Source organism: Suncus etruscus, chromosome 4 (assembly GCF_024139225.1).
Source record: "Suncus etruscus isolate mSunEtr1 chromosome 4, mSunEtr1.pri.cur, whole genome shotgun sequence".
NCBI lineage: Eukaryota > Metazoa > Chordata > Mammalia > Eulipotyphla > Soricidae > Suncus > Suncus etruscus.
In genome coordinates this window covers 44,897,114-44,916,120 of record NC_064851.1, presented here as the reverse complement: position 1 = coordinate 44,916,120, position 19,007 = coordinate 44,897,114, and the positions used below count along the sequence as shown (strand labels likewise).

Genomic DNA, 19,007 nt, shown 5'->3' with positions numbered 1-19,007 from the left:
TATATAGCAGTTATATCTTACTAGGAAAATCTAGTGACAGTTTCTGTATTCATTTTCTTCAGGAAGCAATCTTTGAATAAGTTAATTGAGACTGAAGGATGATTATTCTCTTATCAAAAAATTAAAACTTTTTTTGTTTTTGTTTTAGGGCCATTTCCAGTGATACTAAGAAATTACTCCTGGCTCTTCAGTCAGAAATAATTACTGGTGGTACTAAGGAGATCATATGGGATGCTGGTGACTGAATTTGAATCAGTTGCATGCTACCTATTCTAACTATCATTATGACCCCCGCATAAAAAAAAAACCCTTAAAAATTGCTGTACCAATTACGAGATGATTCCATGGCTAAAGGTACCTGCCTTGGAAGGATGAGACTGTCAGGTAGATCATGGAGCCAACCTATCTGAGTCAAGCTTGGTCCAATTGACCCTGCTTGACCCCACTACTGCAGCGGTAATATGTGTGCGTGACTTAAAATCAGCATGATTCGCACTATTGAGTGTGTATGTGACTTCGAGCAAACACCATAGTGAATGTAGGGGTGCTCCACAACCACAATGAACAGAAAACAGGGAAGATGGAGGTATAACAGCAAGTTATTAAATACCCAGTTTTTTTTGTTTTTGTTTTTGGGTCACACCCGGCGGTGCTCAGGGGTTACTCCTGGCTGTCTGCTCAGAAATAGCTCCTGGCAGGCACGGGGGACCATATGGGACACCGGGATTTGAACCAACCACCTTTGGTCCCAGTTTAAAATTCTAAGGTTACAAAAAAATGAAGAAATATTTACCTTTCCTTTCTCTTTAGAAGATGAATCACTCTGCTTTACTTCAGTAAATTTAGGAAGCGTTTCTGCAAATATATGTAAAAGAAATGTTTATATTTGTCAAATAATATGATAAAAAGTTATTATCTAAATTCTATATTTTTTGTATTAGAAAAAAAACACTAAAAAATGTCTTTAATACTAACCTCTTGAGAAAGAAATTTTAAGAGTTCCCAGTTTTTTTCTTTCTTAGAATCAGATAAAACTTTTCAAATGACACTTGCTTTTACCTGGGTTTTCTTTTCTACATAGTAAAATAAATATCCACTCATAAATCAAATTTCCATTTGATTTAGGCAAAAAGGAATGTTACTTTACAGTAAAGAGCTTTTCTAATAGATAGTTTAATAGAACAAGTTACAAGGAAAGAGATAATAAAGTTTTAAACAAGTAGTATCAATCATACTAAAATCACCTTTGACTAAGTAGCCATAATAACCATTAGAGGTTCAAGAAATAAATTGATCATTTAAAATTTACTAAGATTTAGAGGGCATAGCATCTATCTGAGAGGATACACTTTTGGGGGGCATGCCTGGCAGTGATCAGGGCTTACTCCTGGCTTTGTGCTCAGGAATGACTCTTGGTGGGGGGCTCAAAGGATCATATATAATGTTCAGGTTGTTCATGTGCAAGGCAAGGACCCTAGTCAATGTACACAATAGTCTTTTTTAAAATTAATATCTGGCAGCCTCATTGGATATTAAAGAAGACTCTGTCAGAGTGCTAAAACTTTCCCCTTGGGTTATCCTGTAATTGATTATGGTGCTATCCTCCCCAGCCTAATAGCAGCATGGTATATGCATCACCATATATGCATATGGTAGGTAATGTCTTGATACAGCTCCACAGGCCAGTTTTCATGAGTCACATGAGCATTATTTGATTCAGAGGACCAAGGCTGGCCAACACCAAATCTTATTCAAATTTAAATAGTCTAATTGTAATAATTACCTTCTGTTTCCTGAAATGCCATCAATTTCCATTGGATATGCTACTGTTCTTTCCTCTCCTAATGTTTGATGTTGAACATTATTAAAATCGCTAAATGTCAATGACATGCTTTAATTTAAAGAATTAAAATATTTAAAATGGCATGAACCATATTACTGTTACTCCATATTACTGTTACTGTCTTATTTTTAAGTGTTGAAGGCTAAGTGAGAAGGGAGGAAAGATGATAGTTTACAAGACAGAGGATACAGATTCAGGTAAGTTTCACATTTAGGAAAGAAATTAATCAAATTAATTAAGTTTCACATTTAGGAAAGAAATAATTTTCAGCTTGAAACAAAAAAGGGCTTTATTAATTAATTATGATCCTATAACACATGCACATATTGACTGTTAAAATGTGAAATGTGAGCAAAAATCACGTTATATGATTAAAGTCATAAGTCTAAAATATGATAAACCATGCTTTTCTGCTAATTTCTTTTCTTTTTTTTTTTTTTTGGTTTTTGGGCCACACCCGGTGATGCTCAGGGCTTACTCCTGGCTATGCGCTCAGAAGTTGCTCCTGGCTTCTTGGGGGACCATATGGGACGCCGGGGGATCGAACCGCGGTCCGTCCTAGGCTAGCGCAGGTAAGGCAGGCACCTTACCTTTAGCGCCACCGCCCGGCCCCTTTTCTGCTAATTTCAAGGACATTATCTTAGTTTTCTGACATATAAAGCTAAAACTCAAAGATTTTTTTATGAAATTAACACCTCAAATATAAAAATGCATATAAAATTTTCATTTTAAAAATAATCCAAGATGCCAAGAAGCCACATAATTTATAGGGAAGTGAATCATGAGACACATAATGACAGTCTGTAACAACATGCTGCTCCTTGTTCTACTTTTTTGTTTAGTACCTGGTTTCATTTGGAAATTTTGAGGAAGAGGATGGTGAGGTGGAAAGAATTGAATTTAGGGCTAGAGAGATAGCATGGAGGTCAGGCGTTTGCCTTTCATGCAGAAGGTCATTGGTTTGAATCCCAGCATCCCATCTGGTCCCCCGAGCCTGCCAGGAGTGATTTCTGAGCGTGGAGCCAGGAGTAATCCCTGAGCACTGCCAGGTGTGACGCAAAAACCAAAAACCAAAAAAAAAAAAAAAAAAGGAATTGAACTTAAGAAAGAGCATGGCTTCTTCAAACACAGAGACCCCCCAGTTCACAATCCAGTATGAAAACAGGAAAGTGAATCTCAAGAGGAGAGATGCAGGCCCATATGCATGTGGGCACAATGTGCATCAGCTGGTAATACACATGTGCACAGCACCAATACATGGGCCCAAGGGGTGCAAGTGCTTGTTCTACTTTTATAAGGCTGATTTTCCAGGAATATTGTAAAATAAAACTGTACATTTCTGTACAGGAATATGAATATGGAATACAGGAATATGAATTTCTGGCTTTTGCAATTAAAAGGCAAACATAAATGGTTTTCATTATCAGTGTTTTGTCTTGGGGCCACACCCAGAGATCCTCAAGGGTTATTCCTAGTTCTGTGCTCAGGAATCACTCCTGGCGATGCTGAGGGACCATATGGAATTCTGGGGATTGAACCCAGGTCAGCTGTATGCAAGTAAGCACTTTATCCACTGGACTATCTCTCTGACCTGTTTTTCATTATGAAGAGTAAGGCTCCATTTTTTCTTTCTTTCCTTTTCTTTTCTTTTCTCTTTTCTTTTTCTTTTCTTTTCTCTTTTCTTTTCCTTTTCTTTTCCCTTCCCTTTCTTTTTCCCTTTCCCCTTCCCCTTCCCTTTCCTTTCCTTTCCCTTTCTTTTCTTTCTTTCTTTCTTTCTTTCTTTCTTTCTTTCTTTCTTTCTTTCTTTCTTTCTTTCTTTCTTTCTTTCTTTCTTTCTTTCTTTCTTTTTCTCTTTCTTTCTTTCTTTCTTTCTTTCTTTCTTTCTTTCTTTCTTTCTTTCTTTCTTTCTTTCTTTCTTTCTTTCTTTCTTTCTTTTCTTTCTCTCTTTCTCTCTCCTTCCTTCCTTCCTTCCTTCCTTCCTTCCTTCCTTCCTTCCTTCCTTCCTTCCTTCCTTCCTTCCTTCCTTCCTTCCTTCCTTCCTCCCTCCCTCCCTCCCTCCCTCCCTCCCTCCCTCCCTCCCTCCCTTCCTTCCTTTCTTTCTTTCTTTCTTCTTCTTCTTTTTTTTTTTTTTGGTTTTTGGGTCATGCCTGGCAGTGCTCAGGGGTTACTGCTGGCTCTATGCCCAGAAATCGTTCCTGGAAGGCTCAGGGGACCTTATGGGATGCCGGGATTTGAACCAACATCTTTCTACATGCAAGGCAAATGCTTTACCTCTATGCTATCTCTCCGGCCCCGTAAGGCTTCATTTCAAGGTAATGAAGCCCTCCTAAGTTTAGCAAACATTAATGAAAATGTATATTATAGTAAAACATACATTCTTGTTAACACATTTTTCCAGATTACATCTGTATACCTTGAGAATAAAATTGAATAATGTATGTCAATTAAATAATACATATAAAATAAATACTACATAATAGTTGGATAATACATGAAAACTGCAATATGCTAAAAAGCATATCATGCACTATTTTTTTAGGGGAAGGGTTTTTGGGTCACAACCAGTGGTGCTCCAGACTTACTCTTGCTTGACTCTACACTGAGAAGTCATTCCTGGCAGGTTCAGGGCTACATAGGAGGTGTTGGGAATCAAATCCTGGTCAGTCTCGTGCAAGGCATACCTACTGTATTATTGCTCTGGCCCCTCATATACATTTTAATGTTTTCTTTTTTTTATTTTTCTAAAACTCTCAGTTTTTGTTGTTTGGGGCCACATCTGGGTATGCTCAAAGCTTATTCTTAGGTCTGTACTCAGGAGGCCATATGGGGTGCCTGAGACTGAATCTGGATCCACTGTGTGAAAGGCAAGCACTCTATTTTCTGTACTATTGTTTCTGCCCCACCCACTTTATAAATCTTTGACCAACAAGTCAAGTTTTTCTTTGAACAAGGAGATATAGAATCAGGTTTAACTGTTTAAACTGTTTAACATCTATTACATAACAAAGGTCTGAGACAAATAATATCTTAAAAATACCAAATAAAATCAAGTCAGTATTTCTTTAAAACTTGATAAGCTGGATAGAAAACATAATTCCAAATGTAAAACCAGAATAGCATTTTGTAACAGAAAAAAATCCTGAAATTTCTTAAATCAGAATTATAAGCCAAACCCGGTTTACTGTATAGGAGGGGAAAAAAAAAGCATATTTAGGCTTATCATGTAAGTTGTGTTCTATTTATAAAAAAGTCAAGTAATTTGTTTTTAAACTAAAATGTTTTTTACCTCCTTTAGAGAATGTTTGCAATTTTTGTAGAAGTGCTTAATACTAGTTTTAATATACAACAAGTCATTATAGAACACTCATTCCTTTTACCAAGGTAATTTAAACTAATTAGAAAGAAGCAGCAAACAAAATAAAACCAAGATTCATGAGCCTTCTATTATTAGAATTATCTGGGATGCTTTTAACTCTACATATGCTTGGTCCCTCTCAGATATCATGTAAAAGTTGTACAGTTGAGCATAACATGCTGCAATGGTTGACAAATATGAGAGGCTGTTCATTCAGAAAATCTAGTTTGAACAGACACTTTTAAAATGCAAAGACAAGATGTAACATTATTTCAAACACACATATCAAAATGTATATCATTATTTCTAAGACTTATGGTTAAAGGAAAGATTTTAGTGACTTTAAAAATAATACATACAAGTTTTTAATCAAGTCTGTGTCCTTTTATTCCTTCTATTGCTTCAAAAACACTCTGGTTGGGGCCTGAGCGATGGTGCAAGCGGTAGGGCATTTGCCTTGCACGTACTAGCCTAGGATGAACCTTGGTTCAATCCCCAGACGTCCCATATGGTTCCCTAGGCCAGGAGCCATTTCTGAGCACATAGCCAGGAGTAACCCCTGAGCATCACCAGGTGTGGCCCAAAAACCAAAAATAAAAAACCAAAACACTCTGGTTGATGAGAAACTAAAAAGGTTCTAAAATTTATCTTAGTCATTTATTTTAAACTTTCTAGCCTGAACGGCAAATATTACTCCAAAATTCTTCTTATACTTCCTACATTTCTTAACCCATGCTCAATTAAAAGGCAAGGCAAGACAAAACAAAGTTTATTTTTTACCTTTGCATAAAATAAAATCAAGCCCCTATCACTTCCATGGAAGATCTAGGTTGTAGTACTAACCACAGAAATTATTACTTTTTTCATATTTGGAGGCTACTACCTACAGCAAAAGTTTTAAGAATGAACACCATGGGGCCGGAGAGATAGCACAACAGTGTTTGCCTTGCAAGCAGCTGATCCAGGACCTAAGGTGATTGGTTTGAATCCTGGTGCCCCATGAAAAAATAAAAAAAAGAAAGAAAGAAAAAAGAATGAACACCATGTCCATACCATGACATTCATTATAATATATGATTATGCATTAATCCCTGGACCTAGTTCATTACCCATCTGGGTCTGCTCTTTATAAATATTGGTGATGAGTTTAAAAATAAATAAAACACCATGCCATTAATATTTTATTAATACCAATAAAAACAAAATTCCAATGATGAAGTGATAGATCTACTTGTCTTAATAGGTGAAAAACTAATGCCACACCAAATTTCTTTATATTTAAATCTTCAACAATTGAAATTATAAGCATTTATGAACCAGGTATGTGGTTTAGAGGTAGAGCAGAAAAATGACATGTATGAGGATATGGGTTTGGTCCTGGCATGAAAAAATTATGTACTGTATTTTTTGTATCATAAGACACACTTTATTTCCCCTCAATAGATGGGAGAAAATGTCTGTGTGTCTTATGGAGCAAATGACGCCTGGAGCTGAAGCCTGAGTGTAGGGGACTTTTATTTTTCGGGCGGTGGCGCTGGAGGTAAGGTGCCTGCCTTGCCTGCGCTAACCTAGGACGGACCGCGGTTCGATCCCCTGGCGTCCCATATGGTCCCCCAAGAAGCCAGGAGCAACTTCTGAGTGCATAGCCAGGAGTAACCCCTGAGCCTCACAGGGTGTGGCCCAAAAACCAAAAAAAAAAAAAGTATTTAAAATTTTTTTTTAAATTTTCTGATGTAAAAATATATGTTAGGTAAATGTGTTTAACCAGCTGTGGACCAGCATATTGTAAATATACTTTGGTCTCGCAGGCTGGTTGTTCCCAGTCAACATCGCCTTACAACTTGTTTTTCTCGTCTACAAACTATGTACATCTTATGGCCAGGTGCATCTTACAGAGTGAAAAATATGGTATGTAACATTCCTGAAAAAATCCTATTCTTATTTACCTAAGTCAGTTCTTGAAAGTTTCCATAAAAACCACTATCATAGACAACTACTTCATTTGTTTCTTGTACTGTTATCCTCCTCTCTTTTATATCTTAAGCTAGTCACAGGGTTGTTGAATATTTGAGTCCAGCTCAGTGGTTTTCAAACATCATAACATAAAAATTGAAAACCACTGGTGTAGTTAATTAACATAGTGATATGCATCTGGAATTCATCTTATTGTCAAACTTTATTTATATCTTTGGTTTAACATTCAATATTACTTTGGTGATTATGAAAATAGAAAACATAGAGTGCGCTGGGGAGCCAGGGAGCAGCGAGCAGCACCGGAGAGGCGGTGAGGTTGGGAAGGAGGTACCGGGAAGGTCACGAGTGGGCCATCGGAGGGTCAACATAACAGGTATCTCAGGAGGATCCTGAGTCCTGAGAGAGAGGCCAGAGGGAGCTCAAAAACTTTCGCCAACTAGCCAATGTGGCATAGGCAGCCCGGGGGGACAGAGAGCCATGAGTAGCAGTGACTAGAGGCCAAGAAGGAAGCACAGGCTAGCTCCCAGGTGGGGGAGATGACACATCTAGGCTCAACGGCGCCCTCTGCCACTGTGGCCAGGAGCGGAACTACACTGTCTCACAGGAAAGAGAGGTGATAGACCAGGCTTGTCTGGAGGACTGGAGAGGGGCCAAGCCTCAGCAACATACCCACCAGGAACAGCACTCCAGAGAAGGGACCCAGCCCCAACACACAGGTGACAAAAGTAATCTGAATTCAGAAGGCATTGCACTCTAAGCCACACCAATATAAGCAAAGGAATATGGGTAGATCAAGGAAGACCCTGAATCCAGGGGATATGGAAAGGATCCCTAATAAATTTCCAAGTCTCCAAAACGCAGAGACCCAACAGAAGAAGATCGTAAATTAGCCATGAGGAATGAAATGCAAGCCATGTTAAAGTAAATGAAAGAAACACTACCCAGCGAATACAAGAAGTCCATGGACAAACAGATCAACCAACTAAAAGAAGAATTGTTACGAAATATGAGAGACTCCATGCAAACAGAATTAAAAAAATTACATACAACCATAGAAAGCCAGAAGAGCAGAACTGCACAACTCGAGAATCATATAGAACAACTCAAAAATAAACTGCAAACAGAAGACAACAAAGCCAATAAAGAAATAGAAGGTAAAGCGCTGGAAGTAAAAGTCCAGTATTTAATGAACAAAGACAAAAGAAACAATCTAAGAATTGTAGGTATGCCAGAAGGGGAGGAAACAGGGAAAGGAGAAGAACAATTAGTCAGAGAAATAATAGCGGAGAACTTTCCCACCCTCTGGAAAGACACATCTGAACAAAACCAGGAGGTGAAAAGAATCCCCAACAAAATAGACCCTAACAAACCAACACCAAGACACATAGTAATTCAAATGGCAAGAAACAAAGAGAGGGGCCGGGCGGTGGCACTAGAGGTAAGGTGCCTGCCTTGCCTGCACTAGCCTTGGATGGACCGCGGTTCGATCCCTGCGTCCCATATGGTCCCCCAAGCCAGGAGCGACTTCTGAGTGCATAGCCAGGAGTAACACCTGAGCGTCACCGGGTGTGGCCCAAAAACAAAAACAAAAAAACAAACCCCCCCCAAAAAAAAAACAAAAACAAAAAAAAAAGAAACAAAGAGAAAGGCGACCTACTTAAAGCAATAAGGGAGAAAAAAACCCTCATATACAAAGGAAGGAATATTAGAATCAAACCAGATCTCCCATATGAAATACTTCAAGCAAGAAGACAGTGGAACAACATATTTAAATGACTGAATGAAAGAAAATTTCAACCTAGAGTCCACTATGCAGCGAAACTCTCATTCACATGGGAAGGAAGACTAAAATCATTCTCAAATAAAAATGAACTCGCATTATTTGCACAAACAAAATCGACCCTAAATGACCTACTCAGAGATAAATTACATAATCCAAACCCCCTATTGTAATGACAACCACCCTAAACAACACAACTACACAACAGCCCTCTCTGTCAATAATCTCCTTAAATGTTAATGGACTAAATTCTCCCATTAAAAGACACATAATAGAGAACTGGATTAGAAAACATAAACCAGGGCCCGGAGAGATAGCTCAGCGGCGTTTGCCTTGCAAGCAGCCGATCCAGGACCAAAGGTGGTTGGTTCGAATCCTGGAGTCCCATATGGTCCCCCGTGCCTGCCAGGAGCTATTTCTGAGCAGACAGCCAGGAGTAACCCCTGAGCACCGCTGGGTGTGGCCCAAAAACAAAAACAAAAACAAAAAAAAAAGAAAAAGAAAACATAAACCAGATTTTTGCTGCCTACAAGAAACACACCTACAAGTACAAGATAGGCACAGGCTTAGAATAAAAGGATGGAAATCAATTATCCAGGCCAATGGAAATAAAAAAAAAAGCAGGGACAGCCATTCTGATATCAGACCAAATTGCATTCAACTTCAAGAAAGTGATCAGAGACAAAGAGGGTCACTACTTACTGATCAGGGGAACACTAGACCAAGAAGTGCTAACACTGGTTAATATCTACACACCTAATGCAGAGCCAGCAAAATATGTACGGCAACTGCTTGCAAAACTGGAGAAACACATGAAAGGAAATGTGATAGTAGTAGGAGATCTTAATACTCCACTATCACCACTGGACAGATCCACCAGACAGAAAACTAACAAAGAAATAAGAGCCCTAAATAAAAAACTAGAAGAACTAGGACTAATGACTTATATAGGGCCCTCCACCCCCAGAAAGCAGAATACACATTCTTCTCAAGTCCACATGGAACCTTCTCCAGAATAGACCTTAGGATGTAAATCTAACCTGCATAAAATCACAAAGGTAAGGATCATAAGAAACACTCTGTCAGATCACTATGCAACAGAGGTCAAAATTGACTGTAAAAAGAAGCAATGGAGAAAATCGAACACCTGGAGATTAAACAACATGCTGCTCAAAAATAGCTGGATCAAAGAGGTACTCAGGAAGAAATAAAAAGATTTCTTGAGACAAATGACAATGAAGAAACAACTTGTCAAAACTTGTGGGACGGGGGCCGGGCGGTGGCGCTGGAGGTAAGGTGCCTGCCTTGCCTGCGCTAGCCTAGGACGGACCGCGGTTCGATCCTCCGGCGTCCCATATGGTCCCCCAAGCCAGGAGTGACTTCTGAGCGCATAGCCAGGAGTAACCCCTGAGCATCACCGGGTGTGGCCCAAAAACCAAAAAAAAAAAAACAAAAAAAAAACTTGTGGGACAAAGCAAAAGCAGTAATCGGGGAAACTCATAGCAATACAATCCTACGTCTGAAAAGAAGAAAATGACAAAATTAGCAGCTTAAAGGACCAACTTAAGGAGCTGGAACAACAGCAACAAAGAAACCCAAACACAATCAGAAGACAGGAAATAATAAAAATCAGAGCAGAAATAAACAACATAGAAACTAAGAAAACAATACAGAAAATCAATGAGACCAGGAGCTTGTTTTTTTAAAGAATAAACAAGATAGACAAACCACTGGCAAGACTCACCAAAAAATAAGCAGGCTCACAAATGAAAGGGGAGAAATTACAACAGAACCCCAAGAAATCCAACACATCATGAGGGCATATTATGAACAACTATACACAGTTAGGCTAGAGAACCCAGAAGAAAGTGACAGATTCTTGCTTCCAAGGCTAGAAAAGGAGGATTTAGAATGCTTAAACAGGCCAATCACCTCAGAGGAAATTGAAACAGTAATTAAGAAACTTCCCAAGAACAAAAGTCCAGGCCTAGATGGTTTTACAGGTGAATTCTATCAAACATTCCAAGAAGAATTACTTCCACTGATTCATAGGCTCTTCCAAACCATTGAAAAGACAGGAATCCTCCCCAATTCCTTCTATGAGGCTAATATCACTCTGATTCCCAAAGAGGACAAAGATACCACCAGGAAAGAAAACTACAGACCAATCTCACTAATGAACATAGATGCAAAAATACTCAACAAAATCTTAGCGAACCGAATCCAGCACTACATCAAAAAGATTATACACCATGACCAAGTGGGTTTCATCCCAGGGATGCAAGGATGGTTCAACATACGCAAATCAATCAACATCATACACCACATCAATAATAAAAAAGACAAAAACCGGGCCCGGAGAGATAGCACAGCGGTGTTTGCCTTGCAAGCAGCTGATCCAGGACCAAAGGTGGTTGGTTCGAATCCCGGTGTCCCATCTGGTCCCCCGTGCCTGCCAGGAGCTATTTCTGAGCAAACAGCCAAGAGTAACCCCTGAACACCACTGGGTGTGGCCCAAAAACCAAAAAAAAAAAAAAAAAAAAAGACAGCAGCAATTTTTGGGCCCGGAGAGATAGCACAGTGGTGTTTGCCTTGCAAGCAGCCGATCCAGGACCAAAGGTGGTTGGTTCGAATCCCGGTGTCCCATCTGGTCCCCTGTGCCTGCCAGGAGCTATTTCTGAGCAGACAGCCAGGAGTAACCCCTGAGCATCGCTGGATGTGGCCCAAAAACCAAAAAAAAAAAAAAAAGACAAAAACCACATGATCATATCAATCGATGCAGAGAAGGCATTTGACAAAATCCAACACCCATTCATACTGAAAACACTAAGCAAAATAGGTCTGGAAGGAACCTTTCTCAAGATAGTTGCAGCTATCTATGAAAAGCCCACAGCCAACAATATCCTTAATGGTGAAAAACTGAAAGCATTTCCACTAAGGTCAGGAACCAGGCAAGGATGTCCACTCTCTCCACACTTATTCAACATAGTCTTAGAAGTCCTAGCAATAGCAATCAGACAAGAGAAAGGAATCAAAGGAATTCAAATAGGGAAAGAGGAATTCAAACTATCTCTTTTTGCAGATGACATGATGATATACATGGAAAATCCTAAACAGTCCACAATAAAACTCCTAGAAACAATAAACCAATACAGCAAAGTGGCTGGTTACAAAGTCAATACACAAAAGACAGTAGAATTTCTCTATACAAATAATGAAGTAGAAGAGAGAGAGAGATTAAGAATACAACTCTGCTTAAAATAGTATCAAAAAACATGAAGTACCTAGGAATCAACCTTACAAGGGAAGTGAAGGACTTATACCAGGCAAACTTCAAAACACTTCAGAAAGAAATTGAAGAGGATCTTGGGAAATGGAAGAACATCCCATGCTCATGGGTAGGTAGAATCAACATAGTCAAAATGACTATCCTACCCAAACTCCTATATAGATTTAACGCAATCCCCATCCAAATTCAGACATAATTCTTTAAAGACTTAGTACAATCAATCATAAAATTTATCTGGAACCACAAAAGACCCAGGATAGCCTAACACATACTAAAAAACAGGAAGCTGGGTGGCATCTCCTTACCTAACCTGAGGCTATACTATAAAGCCATAGTAATCAAAACAGCATGGTACTGGTACAAGGACAGAGTCTCAGACCAGTGGGTTAGAACAGAATTTCCAGACATAAGCCCCCAGATATACAGCCAACTGATATTTGACAAAAGAGCCAAGAACTTGAAATGGGACAAAGAAAGTCTTTTCAACAAATGGTGTTGATACAACTGAAAAACCACATATAAGAAATTCAAAATTGACCCATACCTCACTCCTTATACAAAAATCAACTCAAAATGGATCAAAGACCTTGAAATTAGATCCGAATCTATAAAGTTTATAGAGAATAAAATAGGTAGAACACTCGAAGACCTATATATCAAAAAGGTCTTCGAGGATGGAGCACCAATGGCAAGAACTTTAGCGTCAAACATAAACAAATGGGACTACATCAAACTAAAAAGCTTCTGCATGGTAAAAGAAACTCCACTTAACACAAGAAGACAGCTAACTGACTGGGAAAAAATCTTTTCACCCACCATATCAGATGAAGGGCTGATATCCAAAATATACAAAACACTCAGAAAGCTGAACCCCCCAAAACCAAATAAAGCCATAAAAAATGGAAAAATGAAATGAATAGACACTTCTCGAGGAACACCGAAAGATGGCCAACAAACACATGAAAACATGCTCACCTTCACTCATCATTAAGGAAATCCAAATAAAGACAACAATGAGGTACCACCTTACACCAGTGAGGATGGCTCACTTCAAAAATAATAGGAACAATCTATGGCAGGGATGCAGCATAAAAGGCACTCTCATCCACTGTTGGTGGGAATGCCCCCTAGACCAAAACCTATGGAGAACAGTGTGGAGAGTGCTCAAAGAATTCAGAATTGAGCTACCATTTGACACCCAGCAATTGTTCTCCTAGGTATCCACCCCCAAATTGGAAGGACATTCATTCCAAAGTATGTGTGCACCCCACTATTTATTGCAGCACTCAGTATAATAGCCAAGTCTTGAAACTAACCTCAATATCCAACAATGGATGAATGGATCATTAAGATGTGATATCTATACACAACGGAATACTACATGGCAGTCAGAAATGATACAATCACAGACTTTGCAGCAATATGGATGGACCTAGAACATATTATGTTAAATGAAGTAAGCCAGATGAAAGATAAACACAGAATGATAGCACTATTCTGAAGCACCTAGAATATACACCTTATATACAACTAATACTCAACAATCAAATAACAGGGTTTAATAGGGTAGAAACCCCAATCACTGTAAGTCAACATAATCCGGAGAGCAGTGCCCAAAACACATGAAAGAGGAACAACACAAACTCTTGACTACACATCATACCACAAAAAAACAACAGCAGAAACAGCAGCATAGAAAGACCAGGTAAGGAATCAGCCTTCTACTACTACAAAGGCCCATAATAAGCCTTTAGGGATCTTATACAGGATTACAGGTAAAGGATACCATGGGAAACCACTGACTCCAATGGAAGCATTCCATAATAATATGTTTTAATGCCTTAATCTTTCTATACTTAAAATAATCTCTCAGCTTTTCTGTCCACAGGCGTTCTTGGATACAAAGCGTGGACAAACTAAGATTGCATCTCGGGGCTCAATCACACGAGATAACATACCCAGCCTACACTATGAGAATGTCCCGATAAAACTCTTTAACATACCCTTTATCTCTAGGTTATATGCTCTGCCACATTTTTTTTTATCTCAATACCATGGCTCTTATATGGTGTTTACCTTTTGTTTTGTTTTGTTTTGGAATGCTCACTGGATTTTATTTGACAGTTCTTTATGTACTGTTGTGGTGTTTCACCTTCTTTTTCCCCTTCGTCTCTCAAACCTAGGATGAAAGCCTCCAGAAGGACTCTGCCCATTTCCGGAGTATCTGAATCTTTTTTTCTTTTTTTTCTCCAGGTTATTACTTTTCTCTTCTTTAAACAAAACCGCATAACATGAACTATCTAGTCCCACCTCCCAATTGTGGGGGGGAATAAGGGAGGTACCAAGACCAAACAGGTGTAAGACCACTAAGTAGTAAGCTAGGCACAGAGGGGACCACTTACTCTAGCAGCTCCGGGGGTGAGGGAATAGGATATGGGAAGTAGGACGGGAACGGAGGTGGAGGGAGGACAATTCAGTGATGGGAATTCCCCTGATTTTATGTTAATATGTACCTAAAATATTATTGTCAACGATATGTAAGCCATTATGATTAAAATAAAAATTATATTAAAAAAGAAAATAGAAAACATAACAATGTTAAATAAATTCTTGAGTTATTTACACATAACAATTCATATTGCTCATATCAATCCAGGAAGATAATTTAAATGATAAAATCAAATAGCAATGGAATTTGCTTACAGTATTACTTTGAGCCCACAGGTCTTGTAATTTCATTATACTATAATTTGAAATTGATTATAATGCTGTTCAAAATGATAAGAATTTTTAAGTAAAACTTCCTTGAAAATCACTTTTCAGCTCTTTGACTACTCCTTTTTTAAACAAAGCAAAATTAACGGCATTTTTCAAAAGTGCATAAAGATTTGAGAAAACATAAACATAATTATTTAAATAAGCATATAGGGCTGGAGTGATAGCACAGTGGTAGGGTGTTTGCCTTCCAAGTGGCTGACCTGGGACTGAACCCGGTTTGATACCCATCATCATATGGTTCTCCAGCCTGACAAGAGCAGTGCAGGTGTGCCCCAAAACAATGGGTGTACCTTAAAACAACAAAAAGCAGATTGGCTTGAGGGGTGGTGGGAGAAGTGGTAGTGTAAATAAATGTAAAAAAAATAAGAGAATAAACAGTCAATTAGGCATACACCTTAAGTGTTTTTCATAGATGCTAGAGATAAAATATTTTGGCCAATACAGAATAATATAGCTTTAAGAGACCAATTCATAATATAAGTTCAATATAATTGTAAGAGACTAATTGATATACAATTCATAATGTAAGAAGCAATAACAATAAGTAACCTAAAAAGTTAATTTAGAGATTTTCCCCTGAAAACACAAATTATAAAAAAATGAGATTATTTTTAAAAGGCTCAGAAAAATAGTATAGGCTGACTAGAGATCATTCCTCGGCACCACATAGATAACCAAAAGTGGTACCTGAGCACTGCTGGCTGAGGACTCACTCCTTAAGGACTCAGCACCATAGCCCATTGTGATACAAAAAAAAAAAAAGCCAACAACAAAAAAAAAACCAGAAAACAATGTGGGCCTAAGTGATAGTACACAGGCTAGTGCACTTATTTTCCACTCATCCAACCAAGGTTTAATCCCTGGCAGCCCCTATAGTACCTCTTCCAGTCCCTACCAAAGTGATCCCTGAAAAACACTGGGTGTGGGCCACCCCACCCCCACCAAAAAGAGAAAATTTTAAGTAATTCAGTTAAAATATAACTCCAGAAAGACTTTTTTTTTTTAACAGTTAGGTTAAGAAAAAAATTACTAAAATATTTCTCAGAAACTTTCAAGAAAGTGGGCTGGAGCAATAGCACAGCAGGTAGAGAGTTTGCCTTGCAATTGGCCCACCAGGATTTGATCCCTGGCATCCCATAATATCCCCTGAGCCTGACAGGAGTGATTTCTGAGCAGTGATTTCTGAGTGAAGTGCCGAAAGTAACTCCTTAAGCAAGGCTAGGTCCCCCAAGAAAGAAATTTTCAGGAAAGTTATTTTTTCTATTATAATTTGTAAAAAAATAAAATTACAGATACATCATGTATCTGGAAAAATCATAATTCTAAAACTATAAAATTTTATAGTCAATTTTTAAACTTTATTGATTGATTGATTGGTTTTTGGGCCACACCTGGCAGTGCTCATGGGTTATTCTTGGCTCTGCACTCAAAAATCGCCCCGGGCAGATTAGGGGACCATATAGGATGCCGGGAATTAAACTGGGTACCTCAGGTCAACCGCATGCAATACAAATGCCCTACTGCTGTGCTATCTCTCTGGCCCCTTATAGTCAAGTTAATTTTTACTGAAATATTTGTAACATTATTGTTACAATTTCATATTCTGAAATTGAGATTTAGGATTTGAAATCTCATTGAGAATCTCATGTGTATAATTAAGAAGGGTAGATACTTCACTAATTTTTACAAAAAAATATTGTTGATATGACCTGTTTTGGTTAAATTTCACAATTTACACACAAGTATTCTTTGGGCCCGGAGAGATAGCACAGCGGCGTTTGCCTTGCAAGCAGTCAATCCAGGACCAAAGGTGGGTTGGTTCGAATCCCGGAGTAACCCCTGAGCACCGCCAGGTGTGGCCCACCTGGTAACGCTCAGGGGTTACTCCTGGCTATGTGCTCAGAAGTTGCTCCTGGCTTGGGGGACCATATGGGACACCGGGGGATCGAACCGCGGTCCGTCCAAGGCTAGCGCAGGCAAGGCAGGCACCTTACCTTTAGCGCCACCGCCCGGCCCATTCTTAGTTTTTATACTTGAAATTATGAACTTTAGGTTCATGTTGTAGCTTTGTGGTAGAGCATACATATGCTTTGCAAGAGGCTCTGAATTTGATCACCAACACCAAAAAAAAAAAATTATGAGACTTACAACATTTTAACAGGCACATATAAAGTTAATGTTTATGTCAAAAGATTCTATTGTTTTACTCATTCTCTAATAAAAATATGATTATCCTGTCCCTCATTATGTTAGGTACTGCATCCTATGCTTAGTTTTTATAACTAACACAATGTTAGTGTTTTCATAGTGAAGTTTACAAAAATGATTAAAAATTTAAATGATACATAGTATTACAAATACAATAATGGTTGAAATATAAAAATATGGTACTTTGACTTTAACAATGATAATTTTTAAACATGCTGTGTATTTCTAGATAAAGATGACATTAAACAAGAATGCCAGTCATTAAAAAATCAAATGCATTACAAGTAAGAGTTCTATTAGAAACTGGTAATTGGGGCCGGAGAGATAGCACAGCGGTAAGGCAATTGCCTTAGACGCAGAAGGACAGTGGTTCGATTCCCAGCATCCCATACGTCCCCCGAGCTTGCCAGGAGCCAGGAGTAAACCCTGAGTGCTGCCAGGTGTGACCCAAAAACAAAAAAAAAAAAAAAAAAAAAAAAAGAAAGAAAAAAGAAAAAAAAGAACTGGTAATTCATATTAGAACTAGGGTACTCTAGTTACGCACTCTTCTATATGGTACTTTTCTTCTAGTACTCAAGGGATTTCCTGATCATTAGTCACATGTAATCAGATAATTGAAACTAATAGTTTCGATAAATTTTATCCTACAAAGAAAAGACAAAGTGATCTAACTTATTAGACCACAAATGCTTTATTAGTTAAAAGTACAAATGCTAATTACAATTTAAAATACTAAATGCAATTAGAAAATTTCCAGTATTTTTGTTTTGTTTTGTTTTTCGGGCCACACCCGTTTGATGCTCAGGGGTTACTCCTGGCTAAGCACTCAGAAATTGCCCCTGGCATGGGGGGACCATATGGGACACCGGGGGATAGGACCACGGTCGTTCCTTGGCTAGTGCTTGCAAGGCAGACACCTTACCTCTAGCGCCACCTCGCCAACCAAAATTTCCAGTATTTTTATGCTTAAATATAAGAAAGTAATGTATAGGGGCCGGGCGGTGGCGCTCGAGGTAAGGTGCCTGCCTTACCTGCGCTAGCCTAGGAGACGGACCGCGGTTCGATCCCCCGGCGCCCCATATGGTCCCCCAAGCCAGGAGCGACTTCTGAGCGCATAGCCAGGAGTAACCCCTGAGCGTCACCGGGTGTGGCCCAAAAACCAAAAAAAAAAAAAAAAAAAAAAAAAAAAAAAAAAAAAAAAAGAAAGTAATGTATATCAGAGCCCTAAATTAAATTTTTCTTGTATAACAAATTCCAACAAATGTAAAAATCTTGTTTATTCCAACAAAAATATTTACCACTATATATTTAAGAACTATAAAAATGGAATAGAATAGTCAGCACATTAGTGCAAGAAAAACAGAACCAAAAGTGAAATATAAAGGGAAAAAAAAAACGACTTTTTTTTTTTACAAACAGAAACTACTCATCTCTTTTAAAATAAACTTTACACACAAAAGAGTACCCATTACTTCTAAATTTGCCTTTTGGTAAATGACAAAAAGCTGGTATCTTAGGGGCAGTGAGTACTTGACAACTACATCAATGAAAGGGGCACAGAGAAAAATAGGAGTGACTTAAAATTGATCGAGTTGATAATCAACTACAAGTAAGTACTTTAGCATAACCAAGAATCTGAATTTGGTGTAGATGTATGGTCTTCTATAAATTGAAATATTCTTCGATGAAGAAATCAGAGAACTGAAAAAATATTGCTTTATACATAAAATGGACAGACTAGTTTTCTTTCTGCTTATTTTTGTTTTAGGGCCACACCCAG

At 38.4% G+C, this 19,007-nt stretch overlaps 1 protein-coding gene across 2 annotated transcripts in view; it reads right to left on the bottom strand.

Annotated features, from left to right (window-relative positions):
- Window positions 1-19,007, bottom strand: part of BRDT (bromodomain testis associated) — a 62,158-nt gene that overhangs the window by 17,787 nt on the left and 25,364 nt on the right. The window contains exon 12 of one of the 2 annotated variants that reach the window (XM_049772194.1): window positions 794-855. In XM_049772194.1, the coding sequence (XP_049628151.1) occupies window positions 794-855 (62 nt within the window). The remainder of the gene's footprint in view (window positions 1-793; window positions 856-19,007) is intronic. The other variant, XM_049772196.1, reaches the window with a different exon arrangement.